This window comes from Mesoplodon densirostris, chromosome 1 (genome assembly GCF_025265405.1).
Source record: "Mesoplodon densirostris isolate mMesDen1 chromosome 1, mMesDen1 primary haplotype, whole genome shotgun sequence".
Lineage (NCBI taxonomy): Eukaryota > Metazoa > Chordata > Mammalia > Artiodactyla > Ziphiidae > Mesoplodon > Mesoplodon densirostris.
In genome coordinates, this window is record NC_082661.1 from 166,675,077 (window position 1) to 166,699,647 (window position 24,571).

General features: G+C 36.0%; 1 protein-coding gene across 1 annotated transcript in view; it reads right to left on the bottom strand.

The window, feature by feature from the left end:
- STIM2 (stromal interaction molecule 2) overlaps positions 1 to 24,571 on the bottom strand; it is a 177,917-nt gene that overhangs the window by 9,287 nt on the left and 144,059 nt on the right. The window contains exons 5-10 of the mRNA XM_060111378.1: positions 21,023 to 21,138; positions 17,961 to 18,138; positions 17,261 to 17,438; positions 11,315 to 11,482; positions 10,531 to 10,631; positions 10,052 to 10,290 (exon numbers count right to left, since the gene is read on the bottom strand). Coding sequence (XP_059967361.1) covers positions 10,052 to 10,290; positions 10,531 to 10,631; positions 11,315 to 11,482; positions 17,261 to 17,438; positions 17,961 to 18,138; positions 21,023 to 21,138 — 980 coding nt within the window. The remainder of the gene's footprint in view (positions 1 to 10,051; positions 10,291 to 10,530; positions 10,632 to 11,314; positions 11,483 to 17,260; positions 17,439 to 17,960; positions 18,139 to 21,022; positions 21,139 to 24,571) is intronic.

Consider the following 24,571-nt stretch of genomic DNA (forward strand, 5'->3'; position numbering starts at 1 on the left):
TTCTTCTCTGTTATAGGAATACTAGGAACAATATACCTCACTCAGCTCCCAGAAGTATCAGAGTATCTCTTGGCTCCACACCTTCTTTCCTCATCTCATCTCTCCCTTGACCTCCTATTTCACTTAAAGAGCAGCTCCTCCAGGAAGTTTCCCAACCCCTCCAAATTTAAGGTCAGTGTTTGCCCTCTTGTGCTCACATGGCAACACCAAAGTGTATTTCCCTATGACATAACTTAGTGCATTGCTCTTGTCTGTCCTCCATTACACTGCATGTTTCATGAAGCAAATAACTGTGTACCATGTTCAACACTGCATCACAACTAGCACAATGCCAGACAAAAAGAATGTACAGGGACTTCCCTGGTGGCGCAGTGGTTAAGAATCCACCTGCCAATGCAGGGGATACAAGTTCGAGCCCTGGCCCAGGAAGATCCCACAAGCTGCGGAATAACTAAGCCCATGTGCCACAACTACTGAGCCTGCACTCTAGAGCCCGCAAGCCACAACTACTGAAGCCGGCGCACCTAGAGCCGTGCTCTGCAATAAGAGAAGCCACTGCAATGAGAAGCCTCTGCACCACAACAAAGAGTAGCCCCTGCTCACCACAACTAGAGAAAGCCCACACGCAGCAACTAAAACCCAATGCAGCCAAAAATAAAATACATAAATTTATAAAAAAAAAGATGTACAGTACGTATTTACTGAGTGAATTAACAAACAATTCAAACAGAAACAGCCACTGAAATAACCTGATGGACTGGAAAAAAAAAAAAAAGAAAATGGGTAAAATTAAAGGGAATATTTTCAGAATATTTGACTACCTCCATAAATACCGTACAAGGCTTCTTCCAAACACAAACTATGTAATATGAAACTATTTATAATTTAGTAGACAAACATTAGAATTTTCCCTTATTTATAATGATTCATAGATTACAGAACTGGAAGAAACCCTTGAAATCTTTAGTCTGATGTTCTCACTTTGTGAAAGAAGAAATAATATCCTACAAATACTAAAAGAATGTGTCCAGACTGACACAGATGATTAAGTTCTACAACTCTTAGCATATAATGCAGCCCTTCTCATCAATCACTGGTTACTTGGTATACACAGTAAAACGTAGCCACATTCAGCCATGACTAGGTGTGATGAGAAGGGCTGAGAAGAATCAGGATTCCCTACTTGGAAAAATGAGTATTACTCACAAAGATGGAAAGATACTGCATGAAGAAGGTTTAAAAACAAAGTAAATAGTTTATATGAGGAAAATTCTAAGTAATCCAATAAAGAATATAACATAAAGATGAGACTTATAAATGGGTCACATCTAGAACATGTTTACAACTCTACAATCCTTTCAAAAAATTTTCTTCTTACATATTGCCAACACCATAAAACTCATGTAGGATTAAAAAGCAGTTCACTCTGACCTTGTAACAATCTCTCCTATACAAAAGGTGAACATGTTTAATAATATCTCCAGGCTATTATTAATTCTCAATGAAAGCCGACAGCCATCCCTACCTGTGATTTATAAGAATAGTTAAATAAAACACTGAAGTTCACTGTACAGAAATTTATTTGAGGTGATTTTTCATTCTAATATCAATAATTACATACAGAAGCATAACAGTTTAATAAGACACTATTTTGCAAACTGTATTTTCTTATGGCAAAGAAGATAAAATTTGGTTTTGAATAAGGGGGTCCCCCCGCCACCAACAACCAAAAATAATAAGTAATATAGGGACTTCTGGTTCTAGCAATATGGCAGTCAAAGATAACCTGACCACCATTCCCAACCTCCAACCACACACTTTAAATAGCCTCAAGTACTTCAATATGTTGAATAAAATATAACAATAGTTTTAAATGCATAGCTGAGTTTGCAAGGAAGAAGAGAAAATTCTCGGATGCCAAAATACAAAGACTAAAAGTCAGAGCTAGTAGGCCTGTGAGTGATGTTGCAACTGCTGTGGGAGGTTCTCGGTCTCAGTAATTTAAGGGTTTGCCCTTTAATTTGGGGATATAAATGACACCTTAAGCCCACAGAAGGTGAGGAATAGGAATTGTGAGTGTTCTGGATAAAAACCTGGGCCTAGATGGCTGCATTCCTCAGTGGGAGGGTGTACTGAAAAGAAATCTGACCAATGAACAAGGGAACTTCCTTCAATGCATGTTCTCTGGATACAGGAATTTAAAAAGGTTCTTATGAAAAACTCAATATGCTGGGTGTTCAATACTCAAACTCAATATAAACTAACTCATATTACCGTGGAGTTCAAGTTTATACTACCAGAAGGGTCTGTGAAATCCAAATCCAAAAGGTTAACAACAACAAAAAAAGATGGTCCTGAGTAGGTGAAGCCCTTGAAACTACTGCCAGAAGCAAAAGAAATCATATTGAGGAGCACTCCTACTCCTCACAAAGTGTTTCCCTGGAGGAAAGAAAAAAAGAAGTTCCTTTAAGATAGTTCAGTAAAACATTATAAAACAGGAGAAGGCAATCTGCTCTGCAAACTCAAGAAACAGCTGCAATAATCAATCAAGAACATCAAATAATACAATTATCAAATAAAACTAAAAAATAAGATATTTAAGGGCATTAAATTATAAAATAAAAATTAAAAATGAAAAAAGGACAAGGCATTAAAAAACAAGTAGATTTTATGAAGAATCAAGGAGAACTAAGAGAAATGAAAACAGTCACTGAAATTAAAAATTCAAAGAATGGGTTAAACAAAATTGGAGCTGAAGAAAGAGCAAGTAATCTCGAAGACGGATCTAAGGACATTTTTCTGAATGCAGCACAATTAGATAAAAAGAAAGGTTAAGAGATGTGGAAGATAAAATAAGATCACACATATAATTATAGGCTAATATTAGTCTTATATTTCTATACAACTAATATTCCAGGAGTGAACAGAGAAAAGAAAAACAATATTAAAAGAGAAAACTAATAATTTTTCTGTAATTGAAAAAAGATAATCATCTTCAGATTCAAAAGCATACCAAGTATCAGGGAAAAAATTGTACACCTAATTATATTATAGTAAAAACGTGTAACAAAAGAAAATGAAAACATTTTCTAAGCGATGAGAGAAACAAGAAGTTACCTAAAAGGAAACTGGAACAACCTGCCTTACTAAAACTTCTCAACAGTAACAATAAGAGGCCTGAAAATAACAACAAATGTTTTCAAAATACTATGGGAAAAGTAATTGTTAATCTAGAATCTGATATCCAGTTAAACTATTATTCTCAAGTGAGAGTGAAAATAAAGACATTTTCAGGCAAAGACAGAGAATTTATCACTCCCAGTTGCTAGCTGAAAGAATTTTTACCAAAGAACATATTTTCAAAGGAAGAAAAAAAAAAGGAAAGAGTAAAAAACAAAATACAATGATGAACAGAGAAACACATATAAGTCTTTCTGAACAATGACTGAATAAAACAATAAAAAATGACTTTTGCAGGGTATTCAAAACAAAATACTAGACAACATTAATATATAAGATGCGGAGGGTAGTGTCTAAAATTAAAGCATCTGAAGATCCTTTAGGAGAATGACAGAGAAACTGAAAAGAGGTATAGAAAAGAGAAACCACAAAATAATATGCCAGAGAGAAATCCAAACGGATCAGCAAGCAGATTAAATGTAATTGGATTAAATTGGCCTTCGCTGGCAACAGAGATCCTCAAATAGAAAGCAAAATAGTAACAGTTATTGCTATTTCTTATACAGACATATCTAGAGCCTGATGATGGAAAAAATTTTAACTAAAGAAAAAGTTACATTGGCAAATATTAATCGAAAGAAAGCTCCTATAGCTATTTTAATATCAGATAATACAAACTTAAAGGCAAAAAGTACGGTTAGCTGTAAAGCAGTCTCCACATAATCATAGAAGAATAGTTAGTCTTTTAAAAAGATACATCTGGACTTGTATTCACCGAATAACTTGGTTTAAACTATATAAAATAGAAATGAGCAGAATTACAAGAAGAAATTGATAAACGTGAAAGATCTGAACAAACTTCTTTCTGCAACTGACAGAAAAGTAGACCAAAATGTAGGTATATAGAGATTTTTCATAACTAATACATGATTTAACAAACAATATAGTATCCTATAACTAACAATTAAGAAAATGCACTTTTCAGATATGTGTGGAAAATTTTAAATATTCGATCAAATAAATACTAAGTCATGAAGCAAGTCTCAGAAGATACCAAAGAATAAATGTTATATAGATGCTATTCTCTAAGCATAATACAATTAGAAATTGATAAGTAAAGATATTCTTTAAAAACTAATGGCCAAATAAACAACAAAACAAACATACTACATTTGGAAACTTAAACATATACTTCCAGATAATTCATATTTCAAGGAAGAGACATATTAAAAGTTGGAAACATTTTAAAACTAGATGATAATCAAACTATACGTATCCAAATTTTAGGTAGATTCAGTTAAAGTCATTCTTAGAGAGAAATTCACAGCCATAAAAATCATATATTAAGGAAAACAGGAGGACTGAAAATTCATGAGCTAGGTGCCTAAATATTAAAAACAAACAAATGAAGCAAATTCCAATAAAGGAAATAAAAGATAAGAGCGGAACTAAATGGAGAATATCAACAAAACCAACAGTTAGCTCTTTGAAGAATGACGGAGTGAAATAAAATAGACAAATCATGCCAGATTAATCAAGGAGGAGAAATGAAAAGAAAATTTAAAGATGTGAGATTTTTAAAATCAAATAAAATACTATGGACAACTTTAAGCCACAAATTTTGTAACTCAGATAAAACAAACAATATTTTAGAAATATATAATTTAACAAATCTAGACTTATGACCATTATAAGAAACTGAATCAATAATTTAAAAATCTGTCTCCTTCCCTCCTGCCAACATACACACACACCAAACTCAAACTGCCTATAGGCAATTTCTTCAAAATCTCCATAGAATCATCTGTATCTTATAATATTTCAGAATACAGAATAAAATTCAAAACATTTATTGAGGATGATTATGGGCCAGGGTATGTTCTAATTGTTTTACAACTATTATTTAGTTTAAATTACAAAATAATCTCATAGGGTAGGTTACATTTTACAGACAAGGAAGCTTAGAGTCAGAGAGGGTACCTCCCACAAAGCTACACACACAAAAAATAATGTCTTGGGTTTCCCTGGTGGCGCAGGGGTTAAGAGTCCTCCTGCCGATGCAGGGGACACGGGTTTGTGCCCTGGTCTGGGAAGATCCCACATGCCGCGGAGTGGCTGGGCCCGTGAGCCATGGCCGCTGAGCCTGCGCCTGTGCTCCGCAACGGAAGAGGCCACAACAGTGAGAGGCCCGTGTACCGCAAAAAAAAAAAAAAAAAAAAAACAAATCCATCAGGGACTTCCCTGGCGGCCCAGCGGTTAAGACTCCGTGCTCCCAACACAGGGGGGCGCGGGTTCAATCCCTGGTCAGAGAACTAAGATCCTACGTGTCTCGTGGCTCGGCCAAAAAAAACTGTAACCCATCAAACACAGAGCAAAAAACAAAACAAATAAACAAAAAAACACACTTCATGATGAAATAAGCATTCTCTTTAAAGTTAGAAATGGAGATCACTATTTGTCCACAATCACTTTCTCACTTTTATTCAACATTTTACTGGAGGTCTTAGATTGCCTTGGGAAAAAAGCACAAGGAATGGAAAGGGGGGAAAGAAGTCATTATTATTGTCCACACAAAAAAATCCAAAACACTCTTACAGAAAAATTCAATGTTTCTATATACAAAATCAGCATACCAAAATCAACAGCTTTTCCCTACATATCAGCAACAAGCAATTTGAAGTATAACTTTTTAAAGAAAGGTAACACATGTAACTATAAAAAAAACAAGCTAGGGCTTCCCTGGTGGCGCAGTGGTTGACAGTCCGCCTGCCAATGAAGAGGACACAGGTTCGTGCCCCGGTCCAGGAAGATCCCACATGCCATGGAGTGGCTGGGCCCGTGAGCCATGGCTGCTGTGCCTGCACATCCGGAGCCTGCGCTCCGCAACGGGAGAGGCCACAACAGTGAGAGGCCTGCATACCACAAAAAAAAAAAAAAAAAAAAAAAAAAACCAAGCTAAAAATTAATCTTTAAATTCAAAGAAATTCCAATAAAAGCCCCATGGAACTTTTCATGGCGTTTCGTAAGCTGATCCTAAAATTCATAAGAGTAACTTGCCAAGAGTAGCAATTCTGAATTTAATAGAGGAAGATTTAAACCCATCAAACATTAATACTTACTATAAAGCTACATATAGCAACTAAAGCAAAATGGGATCAATGGAACAAAAATAGAGAGCCTGGAAGCATTTATGTATCTATGGAGAGAAGTTGTATTACAAAACAGCAAGGATAGAGCAGGAATGAGACTAGGACAACTGTTTATCCATATATCAAGAGATATCTTTAGATTCCAACCTCACAATAGGAACAAAAATAACTTCCAGGTAGATTAAAAGACTAAAGGATTAAAGTGAAAGTTAAAAACTTTTAGTAGAGCAAACAACCATCTATCGCCTTATGAAAAACACATAAAAACACAAACCAGATTTGTAAAGTTGTCATTAAAAATGTTCTTTTTGAAAAAAAACCATTTGATTAAAAAAGAAAGTAACATAGCACAGTAAAAAAGAAAAGCCAAGGCCTAGGAAAAGACATCTGTAACCCTCAAGTAACCAGAAAATAATAATAATAATAAAAATTCTTCCAGATAAGTAAGGAATCTTGGAGGGAGATTCCACAGCAGGAACAAGCAACTCAGAGAGGAAAAAATCTGAATGACAAACACCAATAAATATGAAATGGTACTCAACCTCAGTAGTCTTTAAAGAAATTACAATTTTAATAACACTAAGGTATCATATCATACGCATTCAAGTTACAAAACAAATAAATCAGATCATTCCCAGTATGGTGAGGATACAGGCAGACAGGCATTCTTATAAACAGTGGGTATGTAAACAGACAGAACCACTTTGAAAGCAACTTGGCAACGACTAATAAGAGGTGCCTTCCCAATGACTTAGTAATCCATTTCTAGGTGTCCAGCCAGAGAAACTCTCAAAGTTAGGAACAAGGAGACAGAGATAAGGATGCTCATTTCAGTATTGTTTGCAAGGGCAAAAAAGTAGAAAGAACCTATCTCAGTAGAAAAATGGATAAACTGTGGTTTATTATTACAAAAGATAAATAGATATACTGTGGTTGACTCATATTAAACAGTTTTAGTGAATTTATCTGTATATAAACATGGAAATTTTCTAAAACATACTTTTGACCAAAAAGTTGCAAAATGATACCCACAGTTTGATAACATTTATGCACATTTTTAAACAAACAACAATTCTATCTATTGTTTATAGATATAGCTGCATGTAATACAAGTAAAACAGGCTTTAGAAGATATACAACTTCACTTTGTTATAAAGCAGAAACTAATAAAAAAAATAGAAAAAAAAAAAGAAGATATACAACTTTAGTAGGAAGGGGAAGAGATGTGTTTTTCTTTTTCAGAGAAAAAGAAAGATGAATAAAGCAAAACGTTAAAATCTGTTTATCTTTGTAGTAAATGAGCAATTTATTTTCAGTATTTTTAAGCATATCTGAAGAGCTTTAAGATTAGAAATTTTAAATAAACTGCTACCACAATCCCACTATGAATATTTAGTAGATACTATAAAGGTACTGGGAAAACCCATATAGAGGTAACCTTTGATAATATTTTCTCTTTTTTATTTACACATAATTAAACATAGACAATATTATTCTGTATATGGTTTTATAATCTTTTACTTCACTCTTAACATACCACAGGCAGGCTTCCTTGTCATTCCTTCACTCTTAGACAATTTACACATATCCATGGTGCAGATTTAAAACTGCTTAAAAGGGTATATAATGAAAAGCCCTCATCCTACCCTAGACCCTAGTACTACTGCCAAGAGTTTATTTGTCAGGTCCAGAAATTATGCTTTTATAACTAAACAGAGTGGAGTATTACTTTTGTGCCACTGGGTGGAGACAGAGCTCTCAAAGTGTAATCTTTGGCATAAGTTATTTTTCAGAGATAATAAACTTCAGCATTTCTAAAACATCATACTGAATTTTAAAAAGTTCAAATTTCTCTGTGTATCACAATCCCTAAAAAATTATTCACATTTAGTTATAAGTGTTTTAATGCACATGTGGATATCTTGCTAATCAAAAAGTACTTTAAAAAAGTAAAGAAAAAACTAGTTAATTTTAGGGAATACATATACGCACACTTCTGATATCGAATAATTATGGTTTCTAAGGAGGAACTGCAACTTTAAAAAGCTATCATTTTCAAACAAAATCATACACTTATGAATCAGTGTTGCATATATGGTAAGCTTAAGGGCACATAATTCGAATAAACGCAAGTTGACAGTATCCAAACAGCAGAGCTAGCCCATATCTAGATAAAACTTTGCAACCATCACTATCTTGCAGCATGGGGCAAATGAAATGATTGAGGTCACATACTTCCCAGTATTCACTGCATTTACAATCTGTCCTCTCCCCCTTCCTCTTTTAAGAGTTTAGTGTCTCCCCGATCTGCTTGCATTATCTGTCTGCCATTAAACCAGATAATTAAAATCACAGAAATGAACAGAAGCACATAGTCACTGATTAATTATTTGTAAACTTAGGGCTTTATTTCATAAAACTGTTTTAACATTAGAACCCTTTCTAAATCATAACTTTAGGAAAGCTGTAACAATTGGACAGAAATTTCAAACTGCAAAATGCTCATATATCATGATTTGTGTCTCAAGGACTCAAATTTCTGTGTAAGTTTTCAACTGATTAACGATTAAATTTTGCTCTCTATTCTTTGGAATCTTGTTCTAGCTATACTGTTTCAAAAAGGTTACAAAGATTGGGGAAATGAATCAGGCAAGCAGTGATAAAGATAAATAGTTTTTCAAATGATTTCTAATAAAAGAAATACACCACTTTAAATTTAAACTCTCTATAACTTTGCAAAATTTCCAAATATTTATTAATAAATTCTACAATTTATTAATAAAATCTAAAATAGTAAAATTTCACCTTCTTACCAAAATGTATTCTTTACACTGTAAACATCTTCAAGTAATACAGCATAACAAAGCAATTATAATGAAAACTGTACATGTTAAAACCACCTTTGGGGGCTTCCCTGGTGGCGCAGTGGTTGAGAGTCCGCCTGCCGATGCAGGGGACGCGGGTTTGTGCCCCGGTCCGGGAAGATCCCACATGCCGCGGAGCGGCTGGGCCCATGAGCCATGGCCGCTGAGCCTGCGCGTTCGGAGCCTGTGCTCCGCAACGGGAGAGGCCACAACAGTGAGAGGCCCGAGTACCGCCAAAAAAAAAAAAAAAAAAAACACCTTTGGGAGAAGCTCCACTTTCTAGCAACAAAAAAATATGTTTTCTAAATATAAACGCAATTTAATTTTGTGTCAAGGTGAGTGGATTTAGTGCTTTATGAGTTAAATACAGCTGGATAATACTCTTTCAATAAAAGGACAGAATTGGAAAAGCAAAGCAAAATACTATGAAACATGCCTACTGGGAAGGCAACTCAATTTAAAATAAATCGACTGGCTCAAAGTCACACAGTTGGTTAGTTAGTGGCAGAGCTAGGAATGCAACTCAGGTTTCCAAGGTCTTCCTCTAATTTTTAATTTCTACTATAGATTAAGCTGCCATATGAAAGGATGTTTTCCCTCAAAGCTCAGCACTTCATTCAGACAATGACTTAGCATGTATGATGTGCTATTATATATGTGTACATATATATATGTATGTAACACACACAGCTCATATAGTATGTCAAACAGTAAACACAATGATCAAAAAGAAAAAAGAGAAAATGAAGAATTAACACAATTTTTATCATAGATTTCAAAGCAAATGATTCATAAAAGGCATGGCAGAAAGTTACTTTTAAAACTGTACCAACTCTCTTTTTTGAACTCACCACTTACCGGGAAACTGTGACACTATTGGGGGTGTATCTTCATCTAAATCATCAACTCCTCCAGCAATAGGATAGGGTGGAATGGAGACTCTGGGCATCACCACCCAGCTGTGATCAGAATAAAGGGAAGAGGTGAGGCTGGGGAGTCCTGAGTTATGGGCTATCTGAAAGCCACAGATCTTCTCTATCTGTTGCCAGCGAAAAAGTCGTTCTCGTAAACAAGTTGTCAACTCAGAGAGAGCTTTCCTGGAAAAGCCAATATAGGAATTACTTGTTTCATCAAAGAGTCTTTAATACAGCACTGAAAAAAGTCAACTACGTGAACAGACCAAGGCAATTAACCAATTTCAAGAAGAAATTACCCCTTTTCAGAATTAGTATAAATGATATAATAGTACCTAATTAAATGACAAGTTAAAACATAAATTGCCTATAAATTACACATTTCAACGCAATAAAAATAGATAGTGACAGTAACATTCTTACTTTGCTTCCAGAATTTTGTGGTCTACCTCATCTAGGGAGGAGCTATGTGCGACGTGCAGAGTCCCAAAGACTGTGCTTCTCTTCTTTTTAATTTTCTCTGCCTAGAAACCCAAAGAGAGAAAAATAAGGCTAGGTTTCAGATAAAATACACATATACTAATAAGGTTTATTTTGTTTTGAATATATTAATAATTATAAAATCAATGGGGACTTATTAGCCAAGATATAGCCCTATTTTCCAAAAAAGAAAACAAATGAGGGAGAAAGCATGCTTTCCTAAGCCAAACTTTGTTCTGGAGAATTTTTTCCCCTATTTCTATGGATCAGAAAGACCTGAATCTTCTATTTCAAACTAGGAGAATAACAAACTATATCCTACTGCAATGGAGGTGTTAGTGAGTGCACTGAGTTTTTTGTTATTGTTGTTTCACTAGAAATCAGATTAAGACTCAATATATTTCACACAATTATTAAGAGTCAGACATTAATTTCTAGTAACTACTAACCTGAATCAGATATGAAGCAGCAACCTAGAGGAGAAAAGCTCCGTATAAAACATTTATGATAATGATAGTAGGGATGATTTTTAAATGATACTAAGGTCATTCTGAAAGGTATGTACTTCTCTTAAATAAAGTAATTTCACTTTTATGAGAGTCAATCTATGCAATAAGTTCCAATTCACGAAAATAATCTGTGATACTAAAAACTTTATTCAGATCTTTGTATACCAACTGGTTAATCCCTTTAGAGACGTAGTACGTTTTGCAATATAATAGAGTACCTCATCCTTAGCAATAGCTAACTGCATTTCAGCATTCTGTCTTTTAATATTGTAGTACTGTACTTCTACTTCATGCGTCAGTTGAAGCCATTTTTGAAGTGCATCTGGAACAGACCAGCTGCTTCTGAGTTCAAATTCTTTTTCAGCCTTTTTTAGAGCCATTCGAACCTGGGAGGCAGGGAGGAAAGAAAAGGAGGAGTGGGAGAGAAGGAGAGAGAGGGAGGGAGGGAGGGAGGGAGAAAGAGGGGTAGAGGAAGGTGGTAGAGGTTAGAGAGAGGAAAAGAAACTTCTCTTTTTAAGATATTTAAACTAAGATTTTTTAGTACCAAAATTAAGAGAAAAGGCAATTTGAATTATGCTCTTTGTAAACATCTTTTTAAACCACAGTCTAAATCAATATTTCTAACATTAAAACTAAAGCTGAAGTTTTTAAGTACCTCTTAAACTCACTAAGCAAGTTTGTAAAGCCAGAGGGTGAAAGGGAACTTCCATATATCTTAGGTTGCAATATTGCATTTTTATATTTTATAATAGCCAGACTCACTGAGAGACAAAAACCCAGGGCATGTACAAACTGAAATGGATTACATTTTTTGTATTTTTTTGTTTATGGACAGGATATGAAGAAGTATCCAAAATAGGGTGAATACCTGTTCTACTACCCCTTCTAATGTTCCCCAAAGACCTTGCTGTAGCTACCTAACTATACACTCATTTTTTTAAAGTAATTATATCATTTTTAAAAAGTTTTTCAGACATCTTTATGGCCAGTTATTTCTCATTGTTTTGAGCATATCTGCTTATTATAGTCTGTTTTATCACCTCTATTTAATTTTTTCCTGCTTCTCACATACCAAAAAGTTGATAAATTAGCATTTGCAGACCAAGTGTAAATTACGAGAAAAGAGATTCTGAGTGAGAGTCTTCTTGATTTTTCCATGGGAAACTATGAGTAGCTTCAGTGTCAGAATGTGGAAGTTTTTCTTCTAGCCGCCCTTTAGGGGAGCCAGACAATAAACAGAAAACTAAAATGCTTAGTGTATGAGGCAGTATTACATGCTAAGGAAAAAACTCTTAAGGAAAGTCTCACTAAGAAAATGACACAGAATAAAGAGACAATCCATTGTAGGAATGATTCACTTAAAAACTAGCAAGAGCTCAAGTTAAGGATGTATAAAGATACATGATGGGGCTTCCCTGGTGGTGCAGTGGTTGAGAATCTGCCTGCTAATGAAGGGGACACGGGTTCGAGCCTTGGTCTGGGAGGATCCCACATGCTGCGGAGCAACTAGGCCCGTGAGCCACAACTACTGAGCCTGCACGTCTGGAGCCTGTGCTCCACGATAAGAGAGGCCGCAACAGTGAGAGGCCCGCGCACTGCGATGAAGAGTGGCCCCTGCTTGCCACAACTAGAGAAAGCCCTCGCACAGAAACGAATAAGCAACACAGCAAAAATAAATTAATTAATTAATAAACTCCTACCCCCAACATCTTCTTTAAAAAAAAAGATACATGATGGAATTTATGAAATTACATACACACACTCAAAACCTTCAGACAAAGTGACAAATGAACTATGGAGCATCCTGCTTCTGGAGTACCATAACCGCAAATTAATTTTCCCCACAGTTAAGTAAAGTAACTAAAACTTCATTCCTAAACTAATGTGCAGAAGAACGTTTGATCTGATCAAACCCAATTTATTTAAATAAACCTTATCATGTGCCAGAATAAACTAAATTAGAGTACTAGACACAAATTTCTGATAAAGAGGAACAGCTGCCAGATACTACAGGAAAAAAATGTAGAAAGGTATTTTTTTTAAACTCTAAAACTTTTAAAAAGTTTTCTAAAAACTTTTTTTTAAAACCCTAAAACCATCAGACAGGAAGTAAACAATTAAAAATACAGGTATTGGGCTTCCCTGGTGGCGCAGTGGTTGAGAGTCCGCCTGCCGATGCAGGGGACACGGGTTCGTGCCCCGGTCAGGGAAGATCCCACATGCTGCGGAGCGGCTGGGCCCGTGAGCCATGGCCGCTGAGCCTGCGCATCCGGAGCCTGTGCTCCGCAACGGGAGAGGCCACAACAGTGAGAGGCCCGCGTAACGCAAAAAAAAAAAAAAAAAATACAGGTATTAACAGGAAGGGTAAAACAGGACTTACTCACTTAAGACAAATCGTAAGCAACACTTGCCTGACATGACTCCCTGTGCAATGTGCTTGGGACAATACTGCGCTTAATAAGACAGTGGGCAGAGCTGTGTGGTGTCCCTGCTAATCTCTCAAGAGAGAATTTGAGCTCAGGTCCTGTGACATGGAGTTGTATATAACACTACAAAGTGTAGGTCACAGGCCCTTCTTCTCACAAGATTTTTTTTTTTTTTTTTTTTTTTTTTTTTGCGGTATGTGGGCCTCTCACTGTTGTGGCTTCTCCCGTTGCGGAGCACAGGCTCCGGACACGCAGGCTCAGTGGCCATGGCTCATGGGGCCAGCCGCTCCGCGGCATGTGGGATCTTCCCGGACCGGGGCACGAACCCGTGTCCCCTGCATCGGCAGGTGGACTCTCAACCACTGTGCCACTAGGGAAGCACTCACAAGATTTTAAAGCTAAAATTTCTATACAGTTTTCATTGCCAAAGATGTATACAGAGAATCTGAACAAATTCACTCATGTTTTTCTCTTTAACCATAAAGATTTTCCTTATATCCATAAATTTATTTCCCCAAAACAAGCGCAATAAACACATTTAACACAGAATTGATATAGTTCTAGTATAAACTGAGGCTGACCAATGCTTTGACTGTCAAATAATGTCTCAAAATTTTGGAAATTCTGACCTTCCAATAACAAGCAACTATTTTCTCTGCCATTACTCTTTTTTTTTTTTTTTTTTTTTTTTTTGCGGTATGCGGGCCTCTCACTGTTGTGGCCTCCCCCGTTGCGGAGCACAGGCTCCAGACGCGCAGGCTCAGCGGCCATGGCTCACGGGCCCAGCCGCTCCGCGGCATATGGGATCCTCCCAGACCGGGGCACGAACCCGTATCCCCTGCATCGGCAGGCAGACTCCCAACCACTTGCGCCACCAGGGAGGCCCCTGCCATTACTCTTAAGTTTATCACTTGATCTGAATTCCAACCCTCAGTCTAAATTAACATTGTTATTTACAGGGAAATAGATGCAGTGAAAATTGAGTAATTAATAGGTTTTACAAATGATGAATTATTAAGTTGTTTAAAAATACAATAATTATTTATATAATTTTTGTGTCTTAGGAATAAAACAGCAACAAGTAAAAACATGACATCACAGAAGAAAGTCTAAATATCTGAAAACCTGGTTTCTGGACCAACTTTATGATTTATTGCCTCTGTTTCCTTCAGCAAGTTCTTTACTTTCGCAGACATACTGCTGCATGTACAACAGAGGTACTGTGACTTGCCCTAACGTTAGGCTTTTTGAGACTTTAAGAACAAAATAATTTATGTGAAAAGTATTTAAACCACACAAAATATAAAGCAGTACTATTATTCACCCAAAAGCTTTTGTTTAACAGAAAATAACATTATACAAAATATGTACCAGATCTTCCTGCCTTCTAACTTTGAGAAGATGATTACCCACTTGACAAGATACAGTAATGCTTCAAACTGTGTGGAACTGTGGATTATGTGACATTATATGTAAATTAATTTCCCAGTTAAACTTACTTTTATAAACAAAGCTTTTAATAGCAGTATGGGAGAACATGGACTTTGGAATAAAACACACATAATCTTGCCTTTGCCACATAATAGCTGTGTGACCTAAGGCAAGTTATTTATCCTGTACACATCTCATCTGTAAATGAGAATAATGTCTATGTATAGTGAGGATTAAAATTTTGCAATGATGTGCACAGCATAAAGTTCTGGCACAGAGTAAGCACTCATAAAACTGTGTTTCTTATTGCTGTAATCACGTTGGACAGAGTTTTTTTTTTTTTTTTTTTTTCTTTTTGCGGTATGCGGGCCTCTCACTGTTGTGGCCTCTCCCGTTGCGGAGCACAGGCTCCGGATGCGCAGGCCCAGAGGCCATGGCTCACGGGCCCAGCCGCTCCGCGGCATATGGGATCCTCCCAGACCGGGGCATGAACCCGTATCCCCTGCATCGGCAGGCGGACTCTTAACCACTGCGCCACCAGGGAGGCCCTGGACAGAGTTTTTTTAAATACCCAGTTCTCTCCTTTAAACCACCTCTTACTGACTCAGGATCTAATTAGGATTATTATGTTTGTGTTGGGACGTAGTATCATAGTAATCTTAGGGTCTACTAAGGTATGCAAGGTCTCTATACCCCAAACCCAAGACTAGAATATTTCTGATTTTGGGGTCCTTCTTTATATTGTGTCTTTTTCCCGCACTGTGAGGCAGTTTCCTGTAAAATACTGCTACCAGTTTATGTCTCTATAGAAGAATCCCCACTATTGCTTTCTGATTTGTTCTTTCTCATCTACAAAGTTCAGAAAAACAGCTAACAAGCTTTTTAGTTTATTTAGTACTGGGAACAACCAAGAGTTGAAGTCTCGGTGGGAACAGGCACAGAGTTCTCACAGGAGAAAAGGACATAATATCTAAATCTTGGACACAGTATAATTTGGCTACGCCTTTTTTGGTAATTGGCTACACCTTTTTTGTTAACTCCCTGGTTCTTTACTACATTCTATATGGACAAGGTCTGTCAGGTAAATAGGACCAGACTGCAAAATAGGTCTAGGAGTCAGCTTAAGAGAACAAACCCCTTACAGCTAAAAAGACCCAAAAGACAGGTATCTGGGGTATGAGAGAAAGAACAGTTAACTGTTAACAAAAGAGATAGCTGCATTCAGTCAGACAACTCCTACCAAAAGACAATCTTGAAGGAATTAGTAATGTACCCTGAACATTTCCTCATGAGTTGAAACTGAAACTCATCCATTACATAATTCTTACTTAGCACTTGATTGAGAAGACAACAGTGCATAAAGCAAAGTGGGAGGCAGAATACCTAGGTTCCTGGCCCTGCTTTACAACCTAGTCACTCTCTAAACTTGAACAAGTTCTCTCGTCCTCATTTTGTTCCTCAACTTCTGTATCAGTAAAGAAAGGGTCAAAGTCAGAAGAAGGAGATGAGACCATGGAAGCAGAGGCTGGAGTGACATGCTTTGAAGATGAAGGAAGGGGCCATGAGCCAAGAAATGTAGGCAGCCTCTAGCAGTTGGAAAAGGCAAGGAAACAGATCCTCCCCTAGAGCCTCCAGAAGGAATGCAGCCCTGCAGACCTATTTTAGACTCTGACTTCAGGAACTCTAAGATAATAAATGTGTGTTGTTTTAAGCCCCTAAGTTTGTGGTAATTTTCAACAGCAGAATTATAAAACTAATACTTCTGCCTATAATTAAATTCTCCCAGGACCTCCCCACCTTTTCTGAAGGATTGTGCAATGCCTGAACTCCATCCTGAGTAAATGCATAGTAGAAGCAGATATTGAAAAGGACACCTTTTGAACAACTTCACAATTTGTAGCAGATTATGTTCTAAAACCATTTAACAGGATTCAAATGGATGTTTAATAGAGATTCTTAACATTTGCAGAGAACTTTAACAGTAGATATACTTTACTAGGTTACAGTCAGAAACTGAAATATACTACAGTTGTTAAATAAACAACTTAGATTCACTCAAGACTATTAACATGGCATGGGATAGGACTTCATGAATGAGTGAACATGAGGGTAACTTTTTCTTAGTTGGTACTTTGTTTTTTGCTATATGAACTTTGACCAATGCTAACAATATAGACAGATGACTCTTTTATTAACTAAGGAAGAGTATATGATGGAACTAAATGTAGGCGATTGAATGAAACCCAAAAAACTCCTCAGGGTAGCAATACAAATATCCTCACAAATACTTTTTTAAAACATAAATACCTGTTCCAATTCCTGCTCTGCATACTGACGTCTACTCAATTCACATTCAGCTCCCTCCCTTAGCTCTCTCAGCCGACAAGCCTCTTCCTTTGCGTAATTGATTTCATCCATCATTTTGCGCTCTAGATTTTGCTTTTCTACAGCAACATTTCTGTTTTCTTCCTGTGCCTTTTCAAGCCTTACAGAACAATAAAAATGAAAATTCCTCATAAAAGTTTCCAAAATTTCATTATCTTAATGAAGAATAAATGCGTATCAAGCAATAGGATACATGTTTCAATCAGAATTCACAGCATTTTCTATTAATCTTAAATTTGGACAACAAAAACATCAGGTAACCTACTATATAGCTATTTTGATTTATATTGAGCTAAAAATACAGGATATAGAAGGGAAACGTTCTTCAGGAAGAAGCTTTTAAGAAATTCATAATTATTTAAATCATGTTAAAAATAAAATTTAACTTCACTTATAATTCTACCTATATTTGATTTATTTCCACTGGTCTTCTGCCCATTTATTCCCTAGTGCATACCTTTATAATATATTTTTAATTATGACAATATGATACTTTTCTAAAAACATGAAATGAACTCCTGATATATGTACCAACCTAAATATAAATGGTAAGCACATGCCCATATTACATATTCACAAACTGTATCTTCCCACAGTTTTATAGTCTTTTTTACCTACTCACCTCTCTTGTAAGTCCATGAGACTTTGCTCTGCAGTTTGTAAACTCTCTAAGTCTTTCATCATTTTTGCAACATGTTCTTTTGATGTCCTATTCTGCGTGTAAGCAAACCAGCACCCACCAACACCAATTACTATAGAAACTGTGAGGATAAAATCCTTCATCCAGTTATGAGGAGGGCCTACGAAGACAATTACAGATGGTTAAGTTAATCTTTGAGTATCATAGAATCTCAGTACACAGAGCCACTTATTTTAAAAAATAGTAGGTATCTAAAACCAAAACAAAATATGAAGATGTCTCTCCCATATACAAGTTCTCCTCAAATAATCAATGTGCTTATTATAACTACCTGATATACTAGACCTACAGGAGGGCAGTGATAAACCCACATGGATGCACCATGCCCCCTGCTGCTACAGGAGCTAGTGACAGAATTCCTGGGGAGCTCTCAAGAAGCAACAGTATCTCCAATCACACAGAGAGGATGGTCCTCTGTGGGGTGAAAGGAGTCATGAAAAGTATCACCATTACCAGCTCCCCTCCTTCAGACAAGTTAGGCAGCGGTCATGCTTTGATACACAAACTGAAATCCTAATCATTCACCAAAAAGCAATTTCCCAAGCACACAGCCATGTAACGAGATTAATTAGTGATTCTCAACCAAGAGTGATATTCCCTCCAGCAAATATTTGACAATTTTTGCTTGTCATAATTTGGAAGGTGGAAGTAAGGGTGTCTGTTATGGGTATCTAGTAGGTGGAGGCCAGGGATGTTCCCAAACATCCAATAATGCATAACACAGTCTCTTTACTGCCCCCAGTCTGGCAATAACAAAGAATCATCTAGGAATTATCCAGCCCGGAATGTCAATAGCAGCAAGGTTGAGAAACCATGGGTTAAATGATCATAACTAGTAACGTTTTAGGTGGTTATCTGCCAGAGAGATCTGGGTTACTAGAGGGAAACATTGGGATTGCCTTACCCTGTGGCACACCAAGCGTGACAGTAACTCCCGACATTTTTTCTAAAGTCAGGAGCCAGGAGCCAGGCCTACTGTCCTCAGTAATACAAACCACAGCGACTGCTAGTCAAATAATTTCCTAGTTGATCTCTGAGTGTGGAGGTTCAGTGGGGGAAGACATGATAACTAATACAATACAATGTGTTATCTGTTGAAAAGAGATACAGTTTTTCAGTGAAAAACTGCCTAACTGCCCACACCTCCAGAAGCAAGGATATATTCTGCATGTTTGATGAGATGAAGAACTCTATAGAAATGAAAAGTTTTCATGCTTACAAGTCTAGCGTTCGTATATGTTTACATAGTGTGATAAACAGCACGTTCTACGCCAGAGACCCTCAGTGTTTCATATTTCAAGAGTGCACGCCCTCACCTATAGTGAAAGAGATTCACTATTCACTCTTTGGCAGAAGGCTAAACTCTCAAAAGGATTTGTTTTTATTCTGCCTCAGACTGAGAGGTTCAGCTCAGGCTCTAGTCCAAATATAAACCTTGTTTAGGCTGAACTATAATCACCAGGAATAACAATAAACAGATGGACAAGTCTCAAACTGTACAGTAAGTACCACAAACTGGAAAAGATTTCAGTGAAAACTCCTTTAAAATGTATTTCTGTTCACTTGACACTGCTAATTTTTTATAAATCTAATGTGGGTGTTCCAACTGTAGGGCTCATTCACTCAAATAATAATTCTAAGACAAACACATTAAAAAGGTAACGCATCATTAACTTCTAAACTGGTTTGTTACTAAAACATTTGTTTTCAACATTCTTTGAGACTAGTTTGGTTTCTTTTCAAATGATAATACTGTTTGGCTTAGAGAGTGGTTTGTTCTTGGATTAATAAAATATAAATATTCCTGACCAGTTTGTATATAGAGACAAATTCTATAGTCTAATTCGTATTTTCACCAATCATTCACATGAAAAAACTAGATCGAATCTCACAGAAGACAACCCCCAACAGATTCAGGATAAGGAAAAGGTTAGAAAGGGTATCATCTTTATGGAATGCTTGGCATTTCAATAGTGTTCTATTTCATAGGGTTTGTAATTTCCACCAACTCTCACAAAGGGGAGTTCCAGCTGTTTCACCAGCTGCCCTTTTAGCCTGAGCCAAAAAAGAACCACCAGTAAAGTCATGGAATCCATCCAACCACTCCAGTAACCCTTTACTAGCAGGGGCACCCCCAACATGGTATTATAGAAATCTGCAAGTCTCTTAACTTCAAGAACTGAGGTAAAATTAACATTAGTTTCTTAATTTATAATTTGTGAAAGCCATTTTTCTTGGATTAATTTTGTTATCCCTTTTTAGCTTCTGAAAAATAAAATATAATTCCTCTAAAATGTGTACTCTTCAAACATTTTTCCCCCAAAGCTTTCTGAAATTTGAAATTAAATGAAGTAAACATATTAAACTTCCCTTCTGGGAAGACAGTATTCCTCTCAAGGTAAAGAAGAACAACGTTCACTTTCCTTACAAATATGACAAGGCGATTTCTTAGTTCTTCTTTAGAACAATCAAATAACATTCTCCACCTTGTACTTCTGCCAGAATAGTCTGTTACTTTGTATAGTTTCAAGCAGGCCTCTAGGGCCTCTGTTTTTGATCTGTATCTTAAAAATCCTTTTCCTGGTAATTAATAAAGTCAAGTTAGGATTTATTACTTCTTGTTATCAAGATGGTTAGATTACACCTTTTTGTTAAGGACTCTTCAGTGAATATCCAGCTATAATAACATCAACATTAAAACTGCTGTAAAGAGCTTTAAATCTAGAAATTTAATTCTAAATCATCAACTAACATATAGTTTTTACAACTTTCTACATCAGTAACCAGCTTTGAAAATTCCACACTCTGTATTTCAATGACAGAAAATCTCACCCTATAAATCTTTTAAGATAGTATGACATTTCTTTCATAGCAAACAGAGGATTCTTCTTGGCCTACCACATTTCTTACTTTTTCCTTCTTTAAACAACAATGGATGATCTGATTATTCTTTCGCACCATATTTTGTGAGAGAGAATACTAACGCGTTAGAGGTCCGAACAAAACCACATCCAGCGCCTTGAGCTGAAGTTTCTGTCTGTGACTCCGATCACTGATTTTCAACTGAGAGATCATAAATGAAGGTTCGTGCACTGCTATCCTGTTCATTTAAAAAATACATATATATTAAAAATATTACTAGTATGTAAATTTAAATATTTCAGCAACGTATTTAACACTTTACATATTAGTGATGATTACTTTAAGAGCTCATCCATGTGCAATTTAACACTTTATTACGTGTATCGAAAACCTTTTCAGTGAAAACTCAGCAGTGCAAACACTCCTGTATGTTAATAATTTAGTTGCTATATTGATGTTTTTGTTTTCTATGGTTACTTTATGCTATAACTTAATATGATTTAGAAATTTATCAAATTCAAAATATTTTATAATCATTAATTATCTCTGGCATTTTACTATCATTTCATAAACAAGAAAATTGTAAGTAATTTACTGAACATAGCAGACTTTCAAAAATCATCCTCAATTTAGATCATATTGCTTTTCTTTATAAATATCTTTTAAAACACCTATACCTTTACATTCTAATATTTAAACTATTTAAACGTTAAAGTTCACTGAAGTCATAAATGGAAAGTAAAAAGTCATCGCTGGCTGGGGGAGTAAACTGAGGGACTGATGCAGTAAGAAGCATTGAACCATTTCATTAGCAATGAAGAAAGTATGCAGGGTACCAAAAGGCACAGGTGAAATAAGGAAATAAAATCACTCTGTTTTGGACTTCAAATCCAAGTATCCCAGTAGTCAAGATTTCTTATCAACCAACTATGATGCCAAGAAGGATCTTAGGATACAAAGTGTAATAATAATAATAAAATTGTTAATAACAATGACGATTAAAACAAGCATGTACTACGTGCTGGGTACTGTGCCAAGGGTGTTTAGAATTCCAAGAACCTATAATATGCGTAAAATTGCCATTTTATAGATGAGAAAACTAAGGTACTGCGAGGCTGAGTAACTTGCCCAAGGTTACTAATTAGTAAGAAGTAAGGCAGGGATTCAAACCCAAATGTGTATGATCCCAATGACTGTACTCTGGACCACTACATTTTATTTAGGAAGATTTCAGGTTACCGAAATCCTATGAGGTTTCTACAAAACTAGAGAGTAAAGAACTCTAACCTGCCCTATAGAAAATGCCTTCCCTCATCATCTCTGCAGGTAACCTTTTGTGTATGCTCCTGTTACATCTTCAATATGACACTTATCAAAGTGCTTGAAGGCAAACTATGCCTCATCTCTTTATCCCCAAACCTAGCATGGTGCTTGGCAAAAGTAGATGCTTGATAAATGTTTATATAACAGATGAATGAATGCATGGATGGATGCATGAATGAATAGCAATACTATCAGTAGACTAAATTTAAAACAGACAATGAGATGTAGTAAAAAGGAAACTATAAAACAGAATTTTATGCAAAGTTCTATATGAGCCCAGAGGTGGAAGCAATTCTACCTGAGTGGGTGAGGATGTCAGGAAAGTTCACACAGGTCTGAAAGGAATGAGGAGGCATGTGTCAGGTGAAGAGAGCCTTAATATAAGCTCTGGTAACAAGAATTACAGAATATAGAAAATACAATAAAAGGCTTAAAGATAACCATGACATAAAACTAACGTAATTTTACCTACGTACTGCAGATGTAACAATATTTTAATGCCACAGAAAGGAAACAAAATCATGAATTATTGTAGGTATGTGTACATCTGGAATGTGTAATACATTTTCTTATACATTCTTATAAATAGCTCTTATATCTACAGTTACCCTACAAAAAAGTTTAAGTTTAAAAGTTGTTAAGTTAATTTCTATTACCATATAAAAGTTAAGCTTTTAAATGGACTCATCTAATTTCTATTACCATATAAAAGGGGCTTGATGAAGGCTATTCCAGTTTTCCTTTCCCCTCCATTCGAAAAGCCTCCAGTGGGCTGACCTGAAAGCTGAACTTCCACATTTATAAGCTTTTCTTCTGTAGTAACATGTTCACTATTTTTAAAAAACTGATCTTTTGATTAAGTGTGTGATGTTATCTCAACAATTCTACCAGAATTTGAGGTTATCTCTGATAACCTTTACTTAACCAAAAGAAAAAAGTGGCGATAAAATTTATGGTCAAAACATCAAGCAGCCTGGGACTTCCCTGGTGGCACAGTGGTTAAGAATCTGCCTGCCAATGCAGGCGACATGGGTTCTATTCCTGGTCCAGGAAGATCCCACATGCCACGGAGCAACTAAGCCCATGCGCCACAACTACTGAGCCTGCACTCTAGAGCCCGCGAGCCACAACTGCTAAAGCCCACGAGCCACAACTGCTAAAGCCCACGCACCTAGAGCCTGTGCTCTGTAACAAGAGAGGCCACCACAATGAGAAGCCCGTGCACCTCAACGAAAAGTAGCCCCCGCTCGCCACAACTGGAGAAAGCCCGCGTGCAGCAATGAAGACCCAATGCAGCTCAAAAAAACAAACAAAATCAAGCAGCCTATTTTATTTCATGTTGTTGTTATATAAAGAAACTTCCCAAAGACAGGATAAGAAAAATTCTATAAGTTCCAGGGTAACAAAAACAACTTGAAAAACCCTAATCCCATCAATGCTCTACTATCCTGTTTTGTTTTAACTTAGAAACTTGTCTTATTTAAAAGAACTTTATTTTTTTTCCTTCTTTTCAGCATCTAGTTGCACCATGAACATACAAGACGCTTAATATGCACTTGCTGATTTGACTCTTAACTCCATAATTTCATCATTATAGTCATGTGCACAGTAAAATCAGAAATACTGATGTTGATTTTCAGAATACATTTAAGATATGAAAACTTTCAACTTGATCCAAAATACAAACTTCAAAGCAACAAATGCCTCTTATTTAAATAGGATGTATAAGTAAATTGATTTGAAATATAATATGCATATAATAATTAGATAGCACTATTAGAGACTTTTTTGGTACAAGAAACAATCTAGGTTGGAATGGAACATAAGAATCTCATAAGAGTCAAGTTCCAATGGAATTATGCAAATTTTAACATTTAAATATTTAACGATTATTAGGTTAACTAATGGAATTTTTAAAACATAATTTAGAAAAGTAATGACAATTAGTTCCAGACATCTAAGGAATAAATTGGCATCCTATACTTTGGTATCAGATCTATCTGTGTTCAAATGCTACCTTGGGCAAAATATTTAACTTCTCTCTGACTTGGATTTTTCAATCTGTAAAATGGGGATAATAATACACTGTACTTCATTTTAACCATGAAGCTTATATGAGATAATATACAGTACCTCTATGTAATATACATTCAAAAATGGTTGTTATTATTTACAATTTATTTATTAAACTTCATTTTTGTGAGGTTTAACATATGGTCACTAAAATTAAGTGTCGTTATTAAAAGAATACCAATTAAGACTAAGGATCTGTACATTAATCCATTCAAATAGGTCTTTTCATAAAGGTGGATCCATATCAAATGAATAAGCTTTTGTTACATTTACAA